Below are 23,583 nucleotides of genomic sequence, written 5' to 3'. Positions count from 1 at the left end.
GCTTCACCAGTCAACCAGCAGATGGCAGATTTGCCTAAAGATAGAGTACAGCCAGATGAGCCTCCATTTACATGTGTTGGAGTGGATTATTTTGGCCCATTTGAGGTGAAAAGCAGGAGAAGCATAGTGAAGAGGTACGGGGTGCTGTTTACCTGCCTCGCCTTAAGAGCTGTGCACATTGAGGTGGCTCCGTCCTTGGACACTGACTCATTTATAAATGCTCTCAGACGTTTCATAGCCAGGAGGGGACAAGTTCGGGAACTGCGCTCTGATAACGGCACAAACTTCATTGGAGCTGAAAGAGAGCTGAAACTGGCAATAGAACAGTGGAACCACACACAGATTAATGACATGTTGTTGCAGAAGGGCATCAAGTGGACCTTTAACCCCCCAGCAGGATCCCATCATGGAGGAGTGTGGGAAAGGCTCATTCGGTCTGTGAGGAAAGTGCTTAATTCAACTCTCAAAGTGCAACATCTTGACGAAGAAGGCCTTCAAACAGTGCTGTGTGAGGCAGAGTCAATTATTAATAGCCGGCCCATCACAAAGGCCTCCACAGATCCGAATGACCTTGAGGCTTTAACACCTAACCACTTGCTGCTCCTGAAGAACTTACCCTCCTTACCACCAGGGAAGTTCCAGCCTGCCGACCTATACGCCACAAGAAGATGGAGACAGGTTCAATACATGTCAGACCTGTTCTGGAAACGGTGGACCAAAGAATACTTACCTCTACTGCAAGAACGCCAGCGCTGGTCTAAAGTGAAAAGGAATCTCACCCCCGGAGATATTGTGATCATTATGGACAGTACTGCTCCACGAAACTCCTGGATTATGGGAAGAGTGTTGGAAACGTTTGCGGACAAAAAGGGACTAGTTCGCCAGGTCCGGATTAAAACAAAGACTACTAACTGCCTAGACCGGCCTATTTCCAAGGTCTGTCTGCTGATGGAGGCTGAGGCTGCATAAGGATGTTGCAGGCCTCAAAGTGACTATTTTCTTCTACCTTTTTTGACTGGAGTATTTTGGACAGTTCTTATTGACTCTGGATTATTGACTCTTGGACTGTAGGTCACTTAGTGACTGGAAGAAACGAGGATTTCCTATGGACTATTATTCTTGGGACACTGGCATTGATATGATTTATGGTAATTGTTATGTCTCCTATTAATGTTTTGAGTAATTATTGTGAGATTCAATAATTAGGGGCTGGTGTATAGGAGACACTTGGGCACAGTGCGCTTGCGCGTGTGTGTGTGTCTGTTCTCTGAGAGGAGGTGGGGTCACGTGAGCGTGGGGTGTGTGTGTGTGTGGGTGTGGAAAAGCATAAATGGTGCACACTCACCTGGGCCAGGGAGGAGGAGAGAGGTTGGTTGGGTAGCCGTAATTTTTGTTGACCGCTATTGCTTTTGTTTCTGGTTTTACGTTTTCAAACAGTATTCATTTTTTACGATATCCTTGCTCTTGGTCCATATACTTACGCTTGTCGCTGTGAACCCAGCTCTGTATTAAACTACCGTAAACGCACACTGGATCCAGCCTCATCTGTTTTACATCGCATTCAGCGCGTCATAACTTTTGCAGAACCCAATTTTACCTCTCCGCGGCTACCAGGAAACACAGTATCGTATAGCCGCTACATGTTTATATGTGCTGGAAGATCCAGTTTCTACTGCCACTCACACTGCAAATGTTTTCTTTTTACATTTTAGTTCAGTAAATGTGCTTCTCTCATTAAATAAACTATGAAACTATTTAAATAGTAAATATCTTGATGAAAGTGACGTGAGTGTGTCTTGATGGACCATAGGAAATCTCTTCATGGTTTATGTTTCTAGACATAATTCCCTTTTCTTTTTTTTGATAATTCCCTTGTTTGATCCTGATGAGTCATTTCCAGAGGAACAGTGAAGAAACGATTTGTTTTATCTCGTTCAGAGCGTCTAGAACAGAGGTGGGCAAACTACGTCCCAGGGGCCATATGCGGCCCTTTAATCTCTTTAATCCGGCCCGTGGAACTTGAATAATAAAAATAACAATAACAGTAATTTTCAGTGTTTTAAAAGTCATTTCAAGGCAAGGCAAGGCAAGTTTATTTGTATAGCACAATTCGTACACAAAGTAATTCAAAGTGCTTTACAGAATAAGAAATACATTAAAATCATAATAAAAACAAATCAAAACATAAATAATCATGAAGATTAAAATTAAAAAAGAGAGACATAAATTGGAGAGAAGAGTGCGGAATGAAAACCTTTCAGTTATATGCACAGTTAAAACAGAAATGTTTTGAGTCTGGATTTAAACAGCGTCACAGAAGAGTCTGTCTCACATGTTCAGGAAGACTGTTCCAGGTTTTAGCTGCATGAACCTGAAAACGCGACTCCCCTTGTTTAGTTCTGACTCTGGGCACCAGCAGGAGGCCGGTCCCTGAGGTCCTCAGAGTGCGAGATGGTTCATATGACACGAACATGTCACAGATGTACTTTGGTGCTCGGCCATGGAGAGACTTGTACACAAGCAGAGCTGCTTTAAAGTCTATTCTCTGAGGCACAGGAACCAGTGCAGAGACCTGAGCACAGGACTTATGTGCTCGTACTTCTAGTTCGAGTAAGGACCCGAGCTGCAGCGTTCTGGATGTTCTGCAGCGTCTCACAGCTCGTTTGGAGAGACCAGTGAGCAGAACATTACAGTATCTAACCTACTGGAGACAAATGCATGGATAAGTTTCTCCAAGTCTGCTTTAGACAGTAAACCTTTGATTTTTGCTATGTTTTTTAGATGGTAAAAGGCTGCAGATGTTATTGATTTTATGTGACTGTTAATTTCAATAAACAGTAAACACCGTGGGACTTGAAAGACAGATATTTAGTTGTAATGCTTTGTAATAATGTTCAATTATGGGATATTTTAATAACATGATATATGTTTTCTACAAAGCCCATGTTATGTTTTTCTCTTATGAGGTGGATTACCAAAAAACTCCATCCATCTGCTCCTGGTCCGGCCCTTCCATCACGTTTTAGAACCTTCATGACCCACAAACCAAAAAGTTTGCCCACCCCTGGTCTAGAACAACCAAATACACAACAAAACCTGCCCATGTTTCTCTGACGCTGCTGAAGTCAGTGACATAGTGTGTCCGGTGTCATGGCGGCGTAGGTACCGTTGCTGTAGGCGTCACGTGACGGTGCAAAGCCTCTATAGTATCACAGTCCATTGTTGCATACACAAAGTTACAAAAGCAAAATCAGATAAATCGTATTAATATAAATCATAAAGATGCCACTAAATGCTCTAAGAATCATTTTACTCCATTATATGATTGACTAATGCTCTAAAAGCTGCTATTTGACAAAATAAAACACTCTTAATAATATCAAATGAATAAGAAAAAATCTGTGAATAAAGCTGGCACCAAAACCTTCACCTTTCTTCAGCCAATGGAGGTGGGGGCGACAGGAGTGGGGGCAGGGCCTTCAACAGTTACACAGAAAAAATACAAAGTGTAAACAAATCCAATGAAATGAGGGGATTCATATTTGTAGTAGAACGGGAAACAAATCAAAGTTCCAGTACGTTCCTTTTCAGAGGAGAAACTCTTGAATTGAAAGCAGGATATTTGATTTTACAGCCACACGAGACAATTTCACTCCTTCAACTCTTCATGGTTGGAAAATCTCCTTCTCCTTGGTTCTGAAAGTGGTTCTGATTTGGTTTGACTATTTCCCCCTTTTGTTTTGGGAAGATGAAATGTTACTGAAGCTAAAGATGTTAATGATCCAGTCTGAAACTGGACCAACTCACATCTGAACCAGTCTCACTCTCAGCTGGAGCCTCTCTCTAGCGCCGCCTCTGGCCCGGACCTGAAACAACAGGCACAAAAACAGGTCTAAACCAGGTCTAAACCAGGACTAAACCAGGTCTAAACCAGGTCTAAACCAGGTCTAAACCAGGACTAAACCAGGTCTAAACCAGGTCTAAACCAGGACTAAACCAGGTCTAAACCAGGACTAAACCAGGACTAAACCAGGACTAAACCAGGTCTAAACCAGGACTAAACCAGGACTAAACCAGGTCTAAACCAGGTCTAAACCAGGTCTAAACCAGGTCTAAACCAGGTGTAGACCAGGTGTAGACCAGGTGTAGACCAGGTGTAGAGTCAGTACCTTGCAGTAGTAGTAGGACATTGGGAGGATGTACAGGAGCTTCAACAGAAGAATCACCACGACTCTGATGATCAGGTCTGAGTCTGACTCTGCAACACAAAAGACCCAGATCAGACCAAGACCAAGACCAAGACCTGAGTGTTTATCTGACCGTACCTCCCACAGAGAGCTGGAGTGTGTGTGTGTGTGTGTGTATAGTGTGTGTATAGTGTGTGTGTGTATAGTGTGTGTATAATGTGTGTGTGTGTGTGTGTGTGTATAGTGTGTGTGTGTGTGTAATGTGTGTGTGTGTGTGTGATAATGTGTGTGTGTGTGTGTGTGTGTGTATAGTGTGTGTGTGTGTGTGTGTGTGTGTGTGTATAGTGTGTGTGTATAGTGTGTATAGTGTGTGTGTGTATAGTGTGTGTGTGTGTGTGTGTATAGTGTGTGTGTGTATAGTGTGTATAGTGTGTGTGTGTGTGTGTGTGTGTGTATAGTGTGTGTGTGTGTGTGTGTGTGTATAGTGTGTGTGTGTGTGTGTGTGTGTGTGTGTATAATGTGTGTGTGTGTGTGTATAGTATGTGTGTGTGTATAGTGTGTGTGTGTGTGTGTGTGTGTATAGTGTGTGTATAGTGTGTGTGTATAGTGTGTGTGTGTGTGTGTATGTGTGTGTGTGTGTGTGTGTGTGTGTGTGTGTATAGTGTGTGTATAGTGTGTGTGTGTATAGTGTGTGTGTGTGTGTGTGTATAGTGTGTGTGTGTGTGTGTGTGTGTGTATAGTGTGTGTGTGTGTGTGTATAGTGTGTGTGTGTGTGTGTGTGTGTATAGTGTGTGTGTGTGTGTGTGATAGTGTGTGTGTGTGTGTATAGTGTGTGTGTGTATAGTGTGTGTGTATAGTGTGTGTGTGTGTATAGTGTGTGTGTGTATAGTGTGTGTGTGTGTGTGTGTGTGTGTGTATAGTGTGTGTGTGTATAGTGTGTGTGTGTGTATAGTGTGTGTGTGTGTGTGTGTGTGTATGTGTGTGTGTGTGTGTGTGTGTCTGTGTATAGTGTGTGTATAGTGTGTGTGTGTGTGTGTGTGTGTATAGTGTGTGTGTGTGTGTATAGTGTGTGTGTGTGTGTATAGTGTGTGTGCGTGTGTGTGTATAGTGTGTGTGTATAGTGTGTGTGTATAGTGTGTGTGTGTGTGTGTGTATAGTGTGTGTGTATAGTGTGTGTGTGTGTGTGTGTATAGTGTGTGTGTGTGTGTGTGTGTGTGATAATGTGTGTGTGTGTGTGTGTGTGTGTGTATAGTGTGTGTGTGTGTGTGTGTGTGTGTGTGTGTAGTGTGTGTGTGTGTATAGTGTGTGTGTGTGTGTGTGTGTGTGTGTGTGTGTGTGTGTGTATAGTGTGTGTGTGTGTATAGTGTGTGTGTGTGTGTGTGTGTGTGTGTATAGTGTGTGTGTGTGTGTGTGTGTGTGTGTGTGTGTGTGTGTGTATAGTGTGTGTGTGTGTGTGTGTGTGTGTGTGTGTGTGTGTGTGTGTGTGTGTGTGTGTGTACCTCCCACAGAGAGCTGGAGTGTGTGGCTCTGAGAGGAGAAGTTGTGGTTGAACACCTGCAGGAGGTAAACACAGGTGTAGTTTCCTTTGTGGGCGTGGTCAGCGTCAGAGAACAGGAAGTGGGCGGAGTGATTGACGGCGGGCAGGGTGCGGTTCTGAGCGGGGGGCGCGGCGGGAGAGAGGAGCCGGAAGGAGCCTCCCGGGTACTGTGGCTCCACGGAGCATTTGACCCTGAACTTTGAGCCCAGCTGCACCCGCACCCCCTGAGGCTGGAGCTCGGACGCCCCGTCACTCACAGACACGGAGATGATTGGACGATTCAGGAGCTCTGTGGAGACACGTGATTGGACACATCAGTCTGTGTGTGTGTGTGATCTAAACTCTGATTGGACGTCACACATTTTACACCTGACACTCGTCTGGAGCAACTAGAAAAAACATCTGAGACAGAAAAATGTAAGATCAGAATTTTACCTGAACACACCACGTCCAGACCCTGAGGAAGAAGAAGAAGAGAAACCAAAGACACATCCTCTCACTGAAGACTTCAACACACAGTAAGGTGAGACCCTCCACACAGGACTCTGTGGAAAATCATCTCTCTCTTTCTCCAGAAACAGCAGAGCCACAGTCCAGGTCTCTACACACACCAGATGTGTGCTCCTGCTCCCAGGACTCCAAGCCCGAGTATCTATTGATCCCCACTCGTCTCCACTCTCCTCTGACTCTCACCTCCACAGTTCCAGCACAACGACTGGCTCCTCCCACCAACCTGAGCGGCTCTGAACAGACAAGAGACAGAGTGAAGCCCCGCCCCTTTACCTGAGCAGGTGAAGCCCCGCCCCTTTACCTGAGCAGGTGAGGTTGACAGTGGCTCCAGAGGAGCAGGTCCTTGAGTTGGAGCGGGGACAGTCCATCAGAGCAGACTCATGTCCCTCACAGTGGAACGTCTGCCCCAGAGGAGAGAGCGCCCCCTGGAGGAGAGAAGGAGCCCCACAGTCCAGCTCCCTGCACAGCACCTCTGCCCCCCGCTGGTCCAAGTCCCCGTCACAGACCCCGGTCCAGGACCCGTCCCAGATCTGCACTGATCCTGAACACAGACCGGACCCCGAGACCAACCGCACCGACTCTGTGGACACACATGTGACATCATCACTCTGAACCAATAGGACGCACACATGTGTGACATCATCACTCTGAACCAATAGGACGCACACATGTGTGACATCATCACTCTGAACCAATAGGATGCACACATGTGTGACATCATCACTCTGAACCAATAGGACGCACACATGTGTGACATCATCACTCTGAACCAATAGGACGCACACATGTGTGACATCATCACTCTGAACCAATAGGACGCACACACATGTGTGACATCATCACTCTGAACCAATAGGACGCACACATGTGACATCATCACTCTGAACCAATAGGACACACACATGTGTGACATCATCACTCTGAACCAATAGGACGCACACATGTGACATCATCACTCTGAACCAATAGGACACACACATGTGTGACATCATCACTCTGAACCAATAGGACGCACACATGTGTGACATCACAGTGCAGATTTGTACTTGTGGGAAATACTGTGCAAAAGTTTAGTTTTTTAAAATGCTGTAAACAAAGAATTCTTTCAAAAATATAAATAATGATATGTTTGTTTGTTTGTTTTTATCAATTTACAAAATGCAAAGTGAACGAACAAAAGAAAATTCTAAATCAAATCTATATTTGGTGTCACTGCCTTTTGCCTTCAAACCAACATCAGTTCACACAAAGTCCAGGATTCTGTAGGATTATAGTCGGTGTTTGACCAACCAGTTCTACCAAACAGGAGCTAATGATCATCAGTGTCACACGTAGGTTGGAACACAGTCATGAACTGAAACAGAAAGAGCTGTGAGTGTAGGAGGCCTCAGACTGGGTGAGGAACAGTCAAACTCTGCGACCAAGGTGAAGTTGTGGAAAACCGTCTCATGTTTCAGGTCAAACACCACGACAAGACCGAGCACAGCAACAACACACAGTGTAGTTCTACTGCATCAGCAACGTCTCTCCCAGACAAAGATTTAAAGCAGACTGGGGTTTCAACATGTGCTGTTCAAGCTCTTTTGAAGAAGCACAAAGACACAGGCGACGTTGAGGATCATAGACGCAGTGGTCATCCAAGGAAACTTAGTGCAGCAGATGAAAGACACATCAAGTTTATCATCCTTTGGAATCAGAAGCTGTTCAGCAACGACACCAGCTCAGAACTGACAGAAACCAGTGGGGCCCAGGTACAGTCATCTACTGTCCGGACAGTCTGGACACAAGTGAAGAGGTCTTTATGGAAGAGTTGAAGTTTTATTTGGTGGTAAATCCACATCCTCTGTCGATGATCATCATGGGTTCACTTAAACGGTTTGAACATGGCTCGTTCACCAGGAAGAACTTTGGTTCCCAGTGTAACTGATGTGAGCACCGGCACCGTTCAGACCAACCTGAAAACAGTTTAAGAAACATAAAACTGTAAGATCAGACTTTTACCTGAACACTTCACCTCCACACCCGAGGAAGAGGAGGAGGAACTATAGACACATCCTCTCACTGAAGACTCCTTCACACAGTCAGGTGAGACCATCCACACAGGACCCTCTGGAAAACCACCTCTCTTTTGTCCATAAACAGCAGAGCCACAGTCCAGGTCTCTGCACACACCAACTGTGGCCTCCTGGTACCAGAATCCATAGTGCTCATCCACTCGTCTCCACTCTCCTCTGTGTTTCACCTCCACAGTTCCAGCACAACGACTGGCTCCTCCCACCAACCTGAGCGGCTCTGAACAGACAAGAGACAGAGTGAAGCCCCGCCCCTTTACCTGAGCACTGAAGCCCCGCCCCTTTACCTGAGCAGTGAAGCCCCGCCCCTTTACCTGAGCACTGAAGCCCGCCCCTTTACCTGAGCAGTGAAGCCCGCCCCTTTACCTGAGCCGTGAAGCCCGCCCTTTACCTGAGCTGAGCCCTTTACCTGAGCAGGTGAGGTTTACCTGAGCAGGTGAGGTTGACAGTGGCTCCAGAGGAGCAGGTGCTTGAGTTGGAGCGGGGACAGTCCATCAGAGCAGACTCATGTCCCTCACAGTGGAACGTCTGCCCCAGAGGAGAGAGAGCGCCCCCTGGAGGAGAGAAGGAGCCCCACAGTCCAGCTCCCTGCACAGCACCTCTGCCCCCCGCTGGTCCAAGTCCCCGTCACAGACCCCGGTCCAGGACCCGTCCCAGATCTGCACTGATCCTGAACACAGACCGGACCCCGAGACCAACCGCACCGACTCTGTGGACACACATGTGACATCATCACTCTTGAACCAATAGGACGCACACATGTGTGACATCATCACTCTGAACCAATAGGACGCACACATGTGTGACATCATCACTCTGAACCAATAGGACACACATGTGACATCATCACTCTGAACCAATAGGACGCACACACATGTGACATCATCACTCTGAACCAATAGGACGCACACACATGTGTGACATCATCACTCTGAACCAATAGGACGCACACATGTGACATCATCACTCTGAACCAATAGGACGCACACATGTGTGACATCATCACTCTGAACCAATAGGACGCACACATGTGTGACATCATCACTCTGAACCAATAGGACGCACACATGTGTGACATCATCACTCTGAACCAATAGGACACACACATGTGTGACATCATCACTCTGAACCAATAGGACGCACACACATGTGTGTGACAACATCATCACTATAGTGCAGATTTACAGTCATGGACAAAATTGTTGGTTCCCTCTGGCAATGAAAGAAAAATCAACAATGGTCACTGAAATAACTTGACACTGAGAAAAGCAATAATAATACATAAAAATAATACTGAAAATTGTCCAACAAAAATTAAACTTTGTTTTTTCACGTGTGGTTCAACAGAATCATTAGAAAAAACTAAATAATGAAACTGGCCTGGACAAAATGATGGTTCCATTAACTTAATATTTTGTTACACAAGTTTTAGAGGCAAACTCTCAGTCCAAAACGCGTTCAGTCCAGGAGAAGTTGTAATAATCCACAGAAAAAGAATATCAAGTTGTTTTTCCATAAAATAATTCCATGTGGGTAAATAATCCAGAAAAACCTCGTCCGTATAAATGGATGAATGCGTGAATGAAAATATATCTGTTGCCTTTCCGAGCCTTCTCCCTCTCTGAGTTCCGTTTCTCTTGGCGCGCTTGGGTACGCTTGTTTTCCTCACACTCTTAGCTTCAAAATGACACCATCCCCTGGTGTGGCTCATTGCCCCACAGCTCAGTCCGCTGTGTGTTGGAGTTCACCCCGGTGAACGAGAGGGTCGCGTCCCTGCGCCTTCGGGTCGGGGACAGGTCTCTCACTGTGGTGTCGGCCTACGGGCCGAACAGCAGTGCTGAGTACTCGAGTACCCGGCCTTCTTGGAGTCCCTGGGAGGGGTACTAGACAGTGCACCGACCGGGGACTCCGTTGTTCTCCTGGGGGACTTCAACGCCCACGTGGGCAACGACAGTGACACTTGGAGAGGGGTGACTGGGAGGAACGGCCTCCCTGATCTGAACCCGAGCGGTGTTTTGTTATTGGACTTCTGTGCTAGTCACAGTTTGTCCATAACGAAACACCATGTTCGAGCACAAGGTCCATAAGTGCACGTGGCACCAGGACACCCTAGGCCGGAGGTCGATGATCGACTTTGTCGTCGTGTCATCTGACCTCCGGCCGCGTGTCTTGGACACTCGGGTGAAGAGAGGGGCTGAGCTGTCAACTGATCACCACCTGGTTGTGAGTTGGGTTCGCTGGCGGAGGAGGAAGCCGGAAAGACCTGGCAGGCCCAAGCGTGTAGTGAGGGTCTGTTGGGAACGTCTGGCGGAGCCTCTGTCAGAGGGACTTTCAACTCGCACCTCCGGGAGGACTTCTCCCGGATTCCGGGGGAGGCTGGAGATATGGAGTCCGAGTGGGCTTCATTCTCGGCCTCTATTGTCGATGCGGCTGCTCGGAGCTGTGAGCGTAAGGTCTGTGGTGCCTGTCGCAGCAGCAATCCCCGAACCCGGTGGTGGACACCGGAAGTAAGGGATGCTGCCAAGCTGAAGAAGGAGTCCTATCGGCCTTTGTTGGCTCATGGGAGTCCTGAGGCAGCTGACAGGTACCGGCGGGCCAAGCGTGCTGCAGCCCGTGTGGTTGCAGAGGCAAAAACTCAGAGCTGGGAGGAGTTTGGGGAGGCCATGGAGAAGGACTATCGGACGGCCTCAAAGAGATTCTGTCAAACCGTCCGGCGCCTCAGGAGGGGGAAGCAGTTCTTCACCAACACTGTTTCCAGTGCGGGGGGAGAGCTGCTGACCTCGACTGGGGACGTTGTCCGACGGTGGAAGGAAAACTTTGAGGATCTCCTCAATCCCACCGTCACGTCTTCCGAGGAGGAGGCCGAGGCTGGGGACTCGGAGGCGGACTCATCCATCACCCTGGCTGAAGTCACCGAGGTGGTTGGCAAACTCCTTGGTGGCAAGGCTCTGGGGTTGGATGAGATCCGTCCTGAGTACCTTAAGTCTCTGGATGTTGTGGGGCTGTCTTGGCTGACACGCCTCTTCAACATCGCGTGGCGGTCGGGGACAGTACCTCTGGACTGGCAAACCGGGGTGGTGGTCCCTCTGTATAAGAAGGGGGACCGGAGGGTGTGTTCTAATTACAGGGGGATCACACTCCTCAGCCTCCCCGGTCTATGTCAGGGACTGGAGAGGAGAATCCGGACGATGGTCGAACCTCGGATTCAGGAGGAGCAGTGTGGTTTTCGTCCTGGCCGTGGAACACTGGACCAGCTCTACACTCTCCATCGGGTGCTCGAGGGTTCATGGGAGTTTGCCCAACCAGTCCACATGTGCTTTTGTGGACTTGGAGGGGGCATTCGAACCGTGTCCCTCGTGGTGTCCTGTGGGGGTGCTCTGGGAGTATGGGGTCCGGGGCCCTTTGCTAAGGGCTGTCCGGTCCCTGTATGACCGGAGCAGGAGCTGTGTTCGCATTGCCGGCAGTAAGTCAGACCTGTTCCCGGTGCATGTTGGACTCCGCCAGGGCTGCACCTTTGTCACCGGTTCTGTTCATTGTTTTTATGGACAGAATTTCTAGGCGCAGTCAGGGGCCGGAGGGGGTCCGGTTTGGGGACCACAGGATTTCATCTCTGCTGTTTGCGGATGATGTTGTCCTGTTGGCTTCATCGAACCAGGACCTGCAGCACTGGGGCGGTTTGACCCGAGAGTGAAGCGGCTGGGATGAAGATCAGCTCTTCCAAGTCCGAGGTCGTTGGTTCTCGACCGGAAAAAAGGCGTCTTGCCCTCTCCGGGCGGGTGGAGAGTCTTTGCCTCAAGTGGAGGAGTTCAAGTATCTCGGGGTCTTGTTCACGAGTGAGGGAAGGACGGAACGTGAGATTGACAGGTGGATCGGTGCAGCGTCGGCAGTGATGCGGTCGCTGTATCGGACCGTTGTGGTGAAGAGGTCGATTTACCGTCAGTCTTCGTTCCTACTCTCACCTCTGGTCGTGAGCTCTGGGTAGTGACCGAAAGGACGAGATCGCGGATACAAGTGCTTGAAATGAGTTTCCTCCGCAGGGTGGCTGGGCGTCTCCCTTAGAGATAGGGTGAGGAGCTCAGTCACACGGGAGGAGCTCGGAGTAGAGCCGCTGCTCCTCCACGTCGAGAGGAGCCAGTTGAGGCTCGGACGTCTGTTCCGGATGCCTCCTGGGCGTCCTCCCTCGGGAGGTGTTCCGGGCATGTCCCACCGGGAGGAGGCCCCGGGGAAGACCCAGGACACGCTGGAGGGACTATGTCTCTCGGCTGGCCTGGGAACGCCTCGGGGTTCCCCCAGAGGAGCTGGAGGACGTGTCTGGGGTGAAGGAAGTCTGGGAGTCCCTGTTTAGGCTGCTGGCCCCGCGACCCGGCCCCGGATAAGCGGAAGAAAATGGATGGATGGATGGAAGCTATGACATTTGTGTATGTATAACTATTGTGCACACGCCAAAATGAGGTGGGAACAGGTTAAATAACTGTGTTGAACAACAGAAACAAAAACATTGTCTGATTTTCATTGGTTATTTTTTAGGAAATTTTTATTTATTATTGCTTTTCTTAGTTTCAAGTTATTTCAGTAAAAATTGTAGATTTTTCTTTCATTACCAGAGGAGTAAAAACAATTTTATCCACTTCTGTGTATCTGTAGTAAATATAGATATTACTGTTTTGAGACACTGATTGGACGTCACACATTTTACACCTGACACTCGTCCGGAGCAACTAGAAAAAACATCTGAGAGACAGAAAAATATCAAATCAGACTTTTACCTGAACACTTCACCTCCACACCCTTAGAGGAGAAGTCTGAACCAGAGACACATCCTCTCACTGAAGACTTGAACACACAGTCAGGTGAGACCGTCCACACAGGACCCTCTGGAAAATCACTTCTCTCTTCTCCATAAACAGCAGAGCCACAGTTCAGGTCTCTACACACAACAGCTGTGTCCTGTGGGTCCCAGACGCCATAGGCCTCATCCACTCGTCTCCACTCTCCTCTGACTCTCACCTCCACAGTCCCAGCACAACGACTGGCTCCTCCCACCAACCTGAGCGGCTCTGAACAGACAAGAGACAGAGTGAAGCCCCGCCCCTTTACCTGAGCAGTGAAGCCCCGCCCCTTTACCTGGACAGTGAAGCCCGCCCCTTTACCTGAGCAGGTGAGGTTGACAGTGGCTCCAGAGGAGCAGGTCCTTGAGTTGGAGCGGGGACAGTCCATCAGAGCAGACTCATGTCCCTCACAGTGGAACGTCTGCCCCAGAGGAGAGAGCGCCCCCTGGAGGAGAGAAGGAGCCCCACAGTCCAGCTCCCTGCACAGCACCTCTGCCCCCCGCTGGTCCAAGTCCCCGTCACAGACCCCGGTCCAGGACCCGTCCCAGATCTGCACTGATCCTGAACACAGACCGGACCCCGAGACCAACCGCACCGAGTCTGTGGACACATGTGACATCATCACTGACACACATGACATCATCACTCTGAACCAATAGGACGCACACATGTGACATCATCACTCTGAACCAATAGGACGCACACATGTGTGACATCATCACTCTAAACCAATAGAACCATGACATCAGAACCAATAGACGCACACATGTGTGACATCATCACTCTGAACCAATAGGACGCACACATGTGTGACATCATCACTCTGAACCAATAGGACGCACACACATGTGTGACATCATCACTCTGAACCAATAGGACGCACACATGTGTGACATCATCACTCTGAACCAATAGACGCACACATGTGTGACATCATACTCTGAACCATAGGACGCACACATGTGTGACATCATCACTCTGAACCAATAGGACGCACACATGTGTGACATCATCACTCTGAACCAGTAGGACGCACACATGTGTGACATCATCACTCTGAACCAATAGGACGCACACATGTGTGACATCATCACTCTGAACCAGTAGGACGCACACATGTGTGACATCATCACTCTGAACCAATAGGACACACACATGTGTGACATCATCACTCTGAACCAATAGGACGCACACATGTGTGACATCATCTGAACCAATAGGACGCACACATGTGTGACATGAACAATAGGACGCACACGTGTGACATCATCACTCTGAACCAATAGGACGCACACATGTGTGACATCATCACTCTGAACCAATAGGACGCACACATGTGTGACATCATCACTCTGAACCAATAGGACGCACACATGTGTGACATCATCATCTGTGTGACTCATCACTCTGAACCAGTAGGACACACACATGTGACATCATCACTCTGAACAATAGGACACACACATGTGTGACATCATCACTCTGTGTGTGACATCATCACTCTGAACCAATAGGACGCACACATGTGTGACATCATCACTCTGAGCCAGGGGAGGTAAACTACGGCCCGGGGGCCGTATGCGGCCCTTTAAACCTTTTAATCTGGCCCGCCTAACTTGAATAAATTATAATAATAAACCTTGTTAATGTTTCATTTTTCCTGCACTTCTGGCGTTTCCCAGTAGATGGTGCACTACATATACACTGAGGTGTGGCATATTATGTTGCCGCAATGCTTTATGGGAAAGTGTTCTTTCGGACTGTAGTGACAGGAGTCATTCTCGGTCGGTGTATTCGGACCATGAGTGAGGCAGAAGTGTTCAAGACATAAGGCTGCACTGTTCATATTTTAAATAGGTATTAGATAAAGTTGAACGATTCGTGGAGCTCATGTTACGAAGTCTTTAAGCACAGAGCATCATAACATAAAATGGAGCGGGTTATGGGGTAGAGGTTCGGTCGGGCTTGTTAACATTTGGTTGGGTCGAGGCTCGTACAGGGGAGTGTTGCAGTCGCGCTTTTTGGTCAGTGAAATTCCAGATTAGGGAGGTAAGCAGAAGAAAATATGCTCACAGCCACAACGAGATGGTGCCCAGAAAGTATTTCAGAAATATTTGTCTTTTAGATGCATTCGCACTCAACTTTACATTCTTGTAACCGGGTCAGTGCGTTTACATGCAGCATGACTCAAAAAACCCGATTGTAACCGAGACACTGATGTTCATGTAAACACACTCATTATAAACAATGCACCAGATCAAATAGAAGTGGTTGTTCTCAGACTGACACACTGACTCTGTTCTGTCCTTGTGTCAGGTCGTTGTTGAGTTTTGGAGACGAACATTGAACAGAAGTAGATCTGCATCTTCTACTGTTTTTGAAATAAAGAGTCAGGAGGAGAGAGAGGATGAGAAGATCCTGAAGGAGAACACAACTTTCACTGCTTTTAAATAGTAACTGTTAGTAATAATAATTAAAAAAAAAAAGTTTTATTAATTTAATTTTCAGTGTTTTAGAAAGACAGATATTTGGTTATAATGGTTTGTAAAGACTTTCAAGTGAAATTCAAGCTCAGGTTTTCTACATATCCCATGTTATTTTTTTTCTCTCCATCCATCTGTTCCTGTCTGGCCCTTCCCTCAAATTTTAGAACCTTTGTGGCCCACGGGCCAAAAAGTTTGCCCACCCCTGGTCTGAGCCAATAGGACGCACACAATGTGTGACATCATCACTAGTGCAGATTTATATCTGTTGTAAATATAGATATTACTGTTGTGAGACGTGTGTGTGTGTGTGATCTAAACTCTAAATTAGACGTCACACATTTTACACCTGACACTTGTCTGGAGCAACTAGAAAAAACATCTGAGACATAAAATTGTAAGATCAGACTTTTACCTGAACACACCACGTCCAGACCCTCAGAGGAAGAAGATACAGCAGAGACACATCCTCTCACTGAAGACTTCCTATTCACACAGTCAGATGAGACCCTCCACACAGGACCCTCTGGAAAATCATCTCTCGATTCTCCATAAACAGCAGAGCCACAGTCCAGGTCTCTACACACACCAACTGCAGCCTCCTTCTCATAGGGTCCATAGGACTCAAACACTCGTCTCCACTCTCCTCTGACTCTCATCTCCACAGTTCCAGCACAACGACTGGCTCCTCCCACCAACCTGAGCGGCTCTGAACAGACAAGAGACAGAGTGAAGCCCCGCCCCTTTACCTGAGCCGTGAAGCCCCGCCCCTTTACCTGAGCAGTGAAGCCCCGCCCCTTTACCTGAGCAGTGAAGCCCCGCCCCTTTACCTGAGCAGGTGAGGTTGACAGTGGCTCCAGAGGAGCAGGTGCTTGAGTTGGAGCGGGGACAGTCCATCAGAGCAGACTCATGGCCCTCACAGTGGAACGTCTGCCCCAGAGGAGAGAGCGCCCCCTGGAGGAGAGAAGGAGCCCCACAGTCCAGCTCCCTGCACAGCACCTCTGCCCCCCGCTGGTCCAAGTCCCCGTCACAGACCCCGGTCCAGGACCCGTCCCAGATCTGCACTGATCCTGAACACAGACCGGACCCCGAGACCAACCGCACCGACTCTGTGGACACACATGTGACATCATCACTCTGAACCAATAGGACGCACACATGTGTGACATCATCACTCTGAACCAATAGGACACACACATGTGACATCATCACTCTGAACCAATAGACGCACACGTGTGACATCATCACTCTGAACATAGACGCACACATGTGTGACATCATCACTCTGAACCAATAGGACGCACACATGTGTGACATCATCACTCTGAACCAATAGGACGCACACATGTGACATCATCACTCTGAACCAATAGGACGCACACGTGTGACATCATCACTCTGAACCAATAGGACGCACACATGTGTGACATCATCACTCTGAACACATGACATCATCACTCTGAACCAATGACACACATGACATCATCACTCTGAACATGTGTGACATCACACACTGAACAGTGACATCATCACTCTGAACCAATAGGACACACATGTGTGACATCATCACTCTGAACCAATAGGACACACACATGTGTGACTTCATCACTCTGAACCAATAGGACACACACATGTGTGACATCATCACTCTGAACCAATAGGACACACACATGTGTGACATCATCACTCTGAACTGTTGACATCATCACTCTGTGTGACATCATCACTCTGAACTAGGACTGTGACATCATCACTCTGAACCAATAGGAGTGTAGTTTTCACCTGAACACTTGAGCTCCAGACTCTGGTCTGAGGAAGATGTTTCAGTTTTGAAGCAGCGACTCACAGATGTTTCTTCACAGTTGTTAGAAACAGTCAGGACTTTTCTCTCTGGACCTGTTTTTCTCTCCACAGACAGAACAGTGCCACAGTCGAGCGCTGAACACAATCTGGCCCCAAACCCAAGAGTCACAGACCATGGATCCACTGTAGTCCAGTCCAGACCTGGTCTCTGAAACTCCACCTCCCCCTCACAGCGACTGGGTCCCACCAGCCTCACACTGAAAGAGTCTGAAGAGGAGACACACAATGATACACACACACACACACACACACTACACACACACACACTACACACACACACACACACACACACACACACACACACACACACAGACACACACACACAGGTGTGTCTGTGTTGTGGGTTTGACTCCTGGTCTGTGTGAGTGTGTTGCTTCTTACCTGCTGAGTTGTTTTCTGCCAGGACCCCTGCACACAGGACCCCTGCACACAGGACCCCTGCACACAGAGTTGATGTTACACACTGTGGTGTGTTGTGTGTTAAAGTGCAGGGACAGGAGGAGAGTGTGGAGCAGTGTGACGTCTCTGTGCTTCACACACTTTATCTCAGAGGAAAAAGCTCCTTTTCCTCACGTCTCTATTGATTTATTTAACCACACAGTGATGTCACAGGGTGCCCTGTCCTCACACACAAACACAAACGTGGCTTTAATCGTGCTCTGCTCTGTCGTTTCCACACAAATGGAAGAACTTACAACTTATTATTATTATTTCTTATTATTATAACTTATTACAACTTTGTCATCGTGTTTTCATATAAAAACAGAAACATGAAAAGAGGCAGGTTTAAATTCAAATAAAAATGTTTTTGTTGTCATATTAGAAAGTAAAAATATACAGAGGACTGGAGTGGAGCTGTAGAGGGGCCCGGGCTCAGAGTCACCACCAGGGGGCGCTGGATGCACAGAAGAACCACAGTCTGTATGTCACAGGCAAAACTCAGAATCCTAAAGTGTTCTATAGTTTTATTTTTGGATCTGACCGTTTGTGTCGCCTCTTTTAGACTGAGGCAGAGTGAAAATGATTAGGCCCGAGCCCCGTAAGGCCTATTCACTACGAGGAGCCAATGGGCAACGATGAGCGCTTGGGCGAATGCGAGAGGACGTCGTGCAGCTTCGTCCTCTCGGTCGCCCCCGGAACAAACAGCAGTATCACAGAAACCCACAACCAAGACCTGAGCCATATTTACTACTGCTAAAATGAATGGAAGTCAATGGGAGGTCAGGGGGCGACCCCGACGAGATGGTGCAGACGCACCCGTCACTCACCAATGACCCCACGGTGACATGGGGAAGGTCGAGAGTTTTCAAAAAATGTATAATATGCTGTTCCAATGTTTTTGAATATATTGTTTTTGCTCGAATTATTATTATTTTTAGGCCCGAGCGGCAGAAGCTGGTGAAGGGCCTGTTAGTATCACAAAGCGATGCTCCTAGTGGGCGGAAAGTGAAATGGCGCGACATGACTCGCCCATAGTGACCAGGGACCCTCGCCATGACGTAGCAATGTGCCAGAGGTTTCCAAAAATGTATAGTTTGTCGGCCAAAAAAAGCAGAACATTTGTTGTCATGTCAGAATTTCTTTCTTCTTTTTTCTTATTTTTTTTTTCTCCTAACCAACTCTCCCTTTTTTCACCCACTGAACAATGATGAAAAGTCCTGAAATTTTGCCACCTGTTAAAACTCACGCTTCTCTAAGTTTTGGCTATTTCCATTTTCCAAAAATAAATAAAATGGCTCGACTCTCAAATGCATGAGGGAATACGAATGACACACACACAAAAATTGCACTTACAGTCATGAAATTAATATTGGCTTAAACTTTGCTAAGCTTTTACAAACACCTCTGAGGACTGAGGCTCAAATTTGGTCCACATTTTCTCTGGGCAGTGAAGCGACAAAAAAATTCACACAATTTTGGAGATTTTTGCAAATTTACAAATTGCTCCCATTTGCTCAAACGAACTCTGATTATAATGAAATTTGAAACAGTTGTTAAACTCTCTGCCCTGAAGCTACTTAATGTGAAAAATATTAATTTGGTGCATTAGCGCCCCCTATAGATTGAAACAAAATGTAATAAGTTTCAGAAATTTGGCACAAAAATTCAATTTTGACATCCCCATCCAAAAGTCAGTGACACCCATGTCATATTTTTGGTGTTGCCATAGCGATGACATAAACTCTCATGTTATTCCATTGGTAAAATCCACAAATCACACAAACTTTGGCCGATTTCACTCAAATTTTAATCGTGGGTTCACACCTCGACCCTGAACAGATGGATGTAAGAAAAATGGGTGTAATAGTGTTAGGATTAGGAATAGGATTTTAAAACCTGTTTTGTCAAGTTCCTATCTGGAGTCACATTCTCTTGCTGGTTTTGCAGTGGGATTTAGCCTTCGCACATTTACCAAACCAAACGCACATCGTGACAAACCTCCACATACCTCCAGAATCCTGATGACATAAATATAACTAAAACACAAGTTTTAACAATCAACTACTCTCCAAGTAACTGGAGAACTAAAACAAATCAAATATCTGGGAGTCTTTATCTCACAGGAGTTTTATAATCTGTTTACCTTCAATTGTAGTAAAATAATGGATTTAATTCAGAAAGATAGAACCCGGTGGTCATCTTTGACACTGGATTTTACCACAAGAATAGAAGCGGTGAAGTTCAACCTTTTGCCAAGATTTCTTTATCTTTTTATGTCATTACCAATTAGAATTTCAGATTCTCAGTTCAATCCAAGACAAGATAATATTGAGATTTATTTGGGCCGGTACCAGACCAAGGATCAAATTCAAAACTCTCCAGATTAGTAAAGAATGTGGAGGTTTGTCTGTCCCTAATCTGAAAGAATATTATTATGCAGCCCAACTAAGAAACATAGTTTGCTGGTGTTCTCCTGATTTTGAAGCAGGATGGAAACAAATAGAGTTGAATTTGGGAAACCCTCCACTGACGTCACAACTAGGAGGAAAAATAAAAGTGTGTAGCAGGAGAAACTATCGTGGAGAAAACTCTGCTCACATGACATGAAGTTATTAGAAAATATCATCTGTCGAAAGCAGTTGGAATCTTGATCTGGTCCCTTTTCCTCCTCAAGGTTTCAACCGAGTGATACAGACTCAACTTTTTCATCTTGGAAAGAAAAAGGATTAACGTTTGTGGAGGGAAAAACTTTTAAATCGTTTGAAAATTTGAAAACTGAATTCAACTTGGAAAACACAGATTTGTTTAGATATTTACAAGTTCGTCATTTTTACAACACAGAAATAAACCAAGATGACAACAGTAATATTGCTTTTCTATATATTTATAAAACTCTGCCCAGCAAATCTGTCTGTAAACTTTATAAAGGGCTGCAAATACAAAAGGGTAATAACACATTTTATGTTAAATCTAAATGGGAGGAAGAGCAGCGTGTTGTTTTATCAGAGGATGATTGACTTTTGACGTGCAGCAAAACAACAAAAACCAACTCGCTCCAAAATGTGGAGGGAATTCAGGTGGAAGTGTTTTATACGATTCTTTATTACTCCTCAAATTCCTTCCAGAGCTCAAGGGTCAGATTCTCTTTGTTGGAGACGGTGCGGTCGCTCAAACACCAAACACTCTCAGATTTTTAATACATGTACAAAATTAAAATCAAATTAAAATCATTCTGGGATAATGTGTTTGAAAAAACAGATACAATCTTGACTTATGTCGTCCCCAAGGACCTGAAGATATTTTTGTTGGACCTTCTGTCTGGAGAGGAGATGGAAAAAGGGACAGAACCTTTTTAAGATTCTGACTTTGACATAAAAAAAAAAAAAAAAAACAATAACAAGAAGCTGCTTAAAAAACCCACTGTCAGTGAATCAGTGACTCGACATTACAGAAGAAATATTCTCCATGGAACAACTGACTTTTTTTCTACGTCTCAAAGGACATTTCTTCATGAAACACTGGACAAAATGGTTGAAATATAAACATAAAGAGACTTGACTTCTACATCCTTATAACAACAGAACACTGCCCCAGGGTTTGTGTTTGTTTGTTTCACAAAACTGAATAAATAAAAAGTAAATAAATAAATAAACCTCTTAAAAAAAAAGTATATATGTGTGTGTGTGTATATATATATATATATATATATATATATATATATATATATATATATATATATATATATATATATATATATGTATATATATACATATATATGTACAAAATTAAAGTATATATATTTATTTATTTATATATATGTGTACAGTACAAAATGGGGAAAAAAAAAAATTTTGGTGTTAAAATTATATTTTGTTTGTATAATATGTAATTGATTTTGCTCTATGTAAATATTTGTTAAGTTGCGTGATCAATGTTCAGAAGAGGTGGGTTCATATAAGTTTTTCTTCTTTCCTCCTTTTCGAGAAATGTGTTTTTCTGTTGTTTACAATGTACATGTAGTAACATGATTATTGTTTCTCTCTTGGCACAAACTCCAAATAAAAACCAATCAATCAATCAACCATTAAAATTATAAACTGTTCTTTCCTTTTTCAGTGGGAAAACTTACAAAATCAGCAACAGATCAAATACTTATTTCCTCCACTGTTCATCAAATAAAATCTGAAAGCCAAAAAAGCCAGAACTCACCCCAACACCAGAGGGACCGGAGCATCACCCTGAGGAACATGTCCGAGAACCAGGACTGAACCAGGACTGAACCAGGACTGAACCAGGACCGAACCAGGACCGAACCAGGACCGAACCAGGACCGAACCAGGACCGAACCAGGACCGAACCAGGACCGAACCAGGACTGAACCAGGACTGAAGTAAGACTGACCTGGGACTGAAGCAGGTCTAAACCAGGTCTGAACCTGAGTCTGCTCTTTGAGCATCCTGTTTTTTAACACCTTCTTATCTTGATGGTTTGTGTTTTTTCTCGTAAAGACGAACACGTCAAATCAGATATAAAACTTTCCGAAACAGCTCATCCGCTCACGTTGGTCCAGGTCGTCATGGCAACCAACGAGCCAATCAGGAGCGAGCGTGTCAAGAGTAAAGTCCTCCGACGTGGACGACGTGTCCAACCTCCTCAGGCGTGTTTCTGATGAGGAACAGGGTTAAAACACGAGACACAGAAACAAACTTTTATTTTTATATCATATCCTAATATAAAATATATATAAAATATATAATATCCTCTTTTTAACGTCGCTCTGCCTGAGTTTTACTGTTTTTAAAATGTAAATCCATTTTCAGTGTTTAGTACCAGGAACTAAACCAGGACTAAACCAGGACTAAACCAGAAAACCAGTAAACCAGGACTAAACCAGAACCAGGACTAAACCAGCTAAACCAGAACTAAAACCAGGACTAAACCAGGTCTGAACCAGGACTAAACCAGGAACTAAACCAGGACTGAAACCAGGACTGAACCAGGACTAAACCAGGAACTAAACCAGGTCTGAACCAGGACTAAACCAGGACTAAACCAGGAAACTAAACCAGGACTAAACCAGGACTAAACCAGGACTTAAACCTCGTATATTTGAACATTTATAATAATATAAAGTCGGTCAATCTGTTTCTACATATTGTTTCATATATTTTAAAATACATTTCTGTGCAAACAAAACTGTTTTATATTATTTCATGAATCTGTATTATAAGTTTCTTTTTTTTTAGTTAAGCAAACTCCAAATCACATTTTACAACTCACATTTAGTCTAACAGAGATAAAGATGAACCATGTGACGATGGATTGATTCATATATCGTCAAATACAGATGATTATTATTATTATTATTATTATTATTATTATTATTATTATTAATCATCATTAACAGCAGCAGCAAAAAAAACAAAAAAAAACCCACACAGATTTTTTCCTCTGAGTCCTTTTTTTCTTCCTCCACATGACATTTATAATCTCCATGACATTTATCCTCCACACTGAAACGTGGATTATACTTGTATAAAGTTTGTCATAACGACGCAGATCAACTAATGTACATTTCCTGTGGAGTTTCATCACATCAAAAACCTGTTTCCTGCCCTGTGACACTTTTTACATTTTCTAAATTTAGCACTGAACTGTGTG

At 45.5% G+C, this 23,583-nt stretch overlaps 2 protein-coding genes across 3 annotated transcripts; both read right to left on the bottom strand.

Moving 5' to 3' along the window:
* Positions 1-2,830: 2,830 nt before the first annotated feature.
* On the bottom strand, positions 2,831-13,222 carry LOC110170316 (scavenger receptor cysteine-rich type 1 protein M130-like). 2 transcript variants are annotated; one of them, XM_055151609.1, is made up of 6 exons: positions 13,073-13,212; positions 8,735-9,015; positions 8,236-8,526; positions 5,687-6,013; positions 4,170-4,258; positions 2,831-3,866 (listed from the first exon to the last, which is right to left on the bottom strand). In XM_055151609.1, exons 2-6 carry the CDS (start codon positions 8,799-8,801, stop codon positions 3,804-3,806), a joined length of 837 nt encoding a protein of 278 aa, XP_055007584.1. In that variant the 5' UTR covers positions 8,802-9,015; positions 13,073-13,212; the 3' UTR covers positions 2,831-3,803. The 2 variants fall into 2 exon arrangements, 1 of the variants encoding a protein (XP_055007584.1); XR_008631878.1 differs by lacking the exons at positions 2,831-3,866; positions 4,170-4,258 and adding exons at positions 6,160-6,467; positions 6,536-6,814 and having other exon boundaries at positions 5,876-6,013; positions 13,073-13,222.
* On the bottom strand, positions 12,999-18,977 carry LOC129408285 (scavenger receptor cysteine-rich type 1 protein M130-like). The gene is made up of 8 exons (XM_055151432.1): positions 18,962-18,977; positions 17,863-18,006; positions 17,401-17,688; positions 16,449-16,727; positions 16,034-16,327; positions 13,457-13,735; positions 13,073-13,363; positions 12,999-13,024 (listed from the first exon to the last, which is right to left on the bottom strand). The coding sequence occupies exons 1-8, from the start codon at positions 18,975-18,977 to the stop codon at positions 12,999-13,001; spliced, it is 1,617 nt and encodes a 538-aa protein (XP_055007407.1).
* Between the last annotated feature and the right edge of the window lie 4,606 nt (positions 18,978-23,583).

Source organism: Boleophthalmus pectinirostris, unplaced genomic scaffold (assembly GCF_026225935.1).
Source record: "Boleophthalmus pectinirostris isolate CB_2022bp ecotype Guang Dong unplaced genomic scaffold, ASM2622593v1 HiC_scaffold_16, whole genome shotgun sequence".
In the NCBI taxonomy this organism is placed as follows: Eukaryota; Metazoa; Chordata; class Actinopteri; order Gobiiformes; family Gobiidae; genus Boleophthalmus; species Boleophthalmus pectinirostris.
Note: the sequence above shows the minus strand (reverse complement) of the source record. Positions and strands in the feature narration are given on the sequence as shown.

Excerpts from the sequence above, each read along its gene's own strand:
- LOC129408285 (XM_055151432.1), bottom strand. Across the intron at positions 13,736-16,033 it reads TCTGGACGTGGTGTGTTCAG|ACTCGGTGCGGTTGGTCTCG; the intron begins GTAAAAGTCTGA and ends ATGTGTCCACAG. Across the intron at positions 13,364-13,456 it reads TGTCAACCTCACCTGCTCAG|AGCCGCTCAGGTTGGTGGGA; the intron begins GTAAAGGGGCGG and ends TTGTCTGTTCAG.
- LOC110170316 (XM_055151609.1), bottom strand. The coding sequence starts at position 8,801 with ATGGACTGTCCCCGCTCCAACTCAAGCACCTGCTCCTCTGGAGCCACT. Across the intron at positions 8,527-8,734 it reads TGTCAACCTCACCTGCTCAG|AGCCGCTCAGGTTGGTGGGA; the intron begins GTAAACCTCACC and ends TTGTCTGTTCAG. Across the intron at positions 6,014-8,235 it reads TGTGGAGGTGAAGTGTTCAG|AGCTCCTGAATCGTCCAATC; the intron begins GTAAAAGTCTGA and ends GTGTCTCCACAG.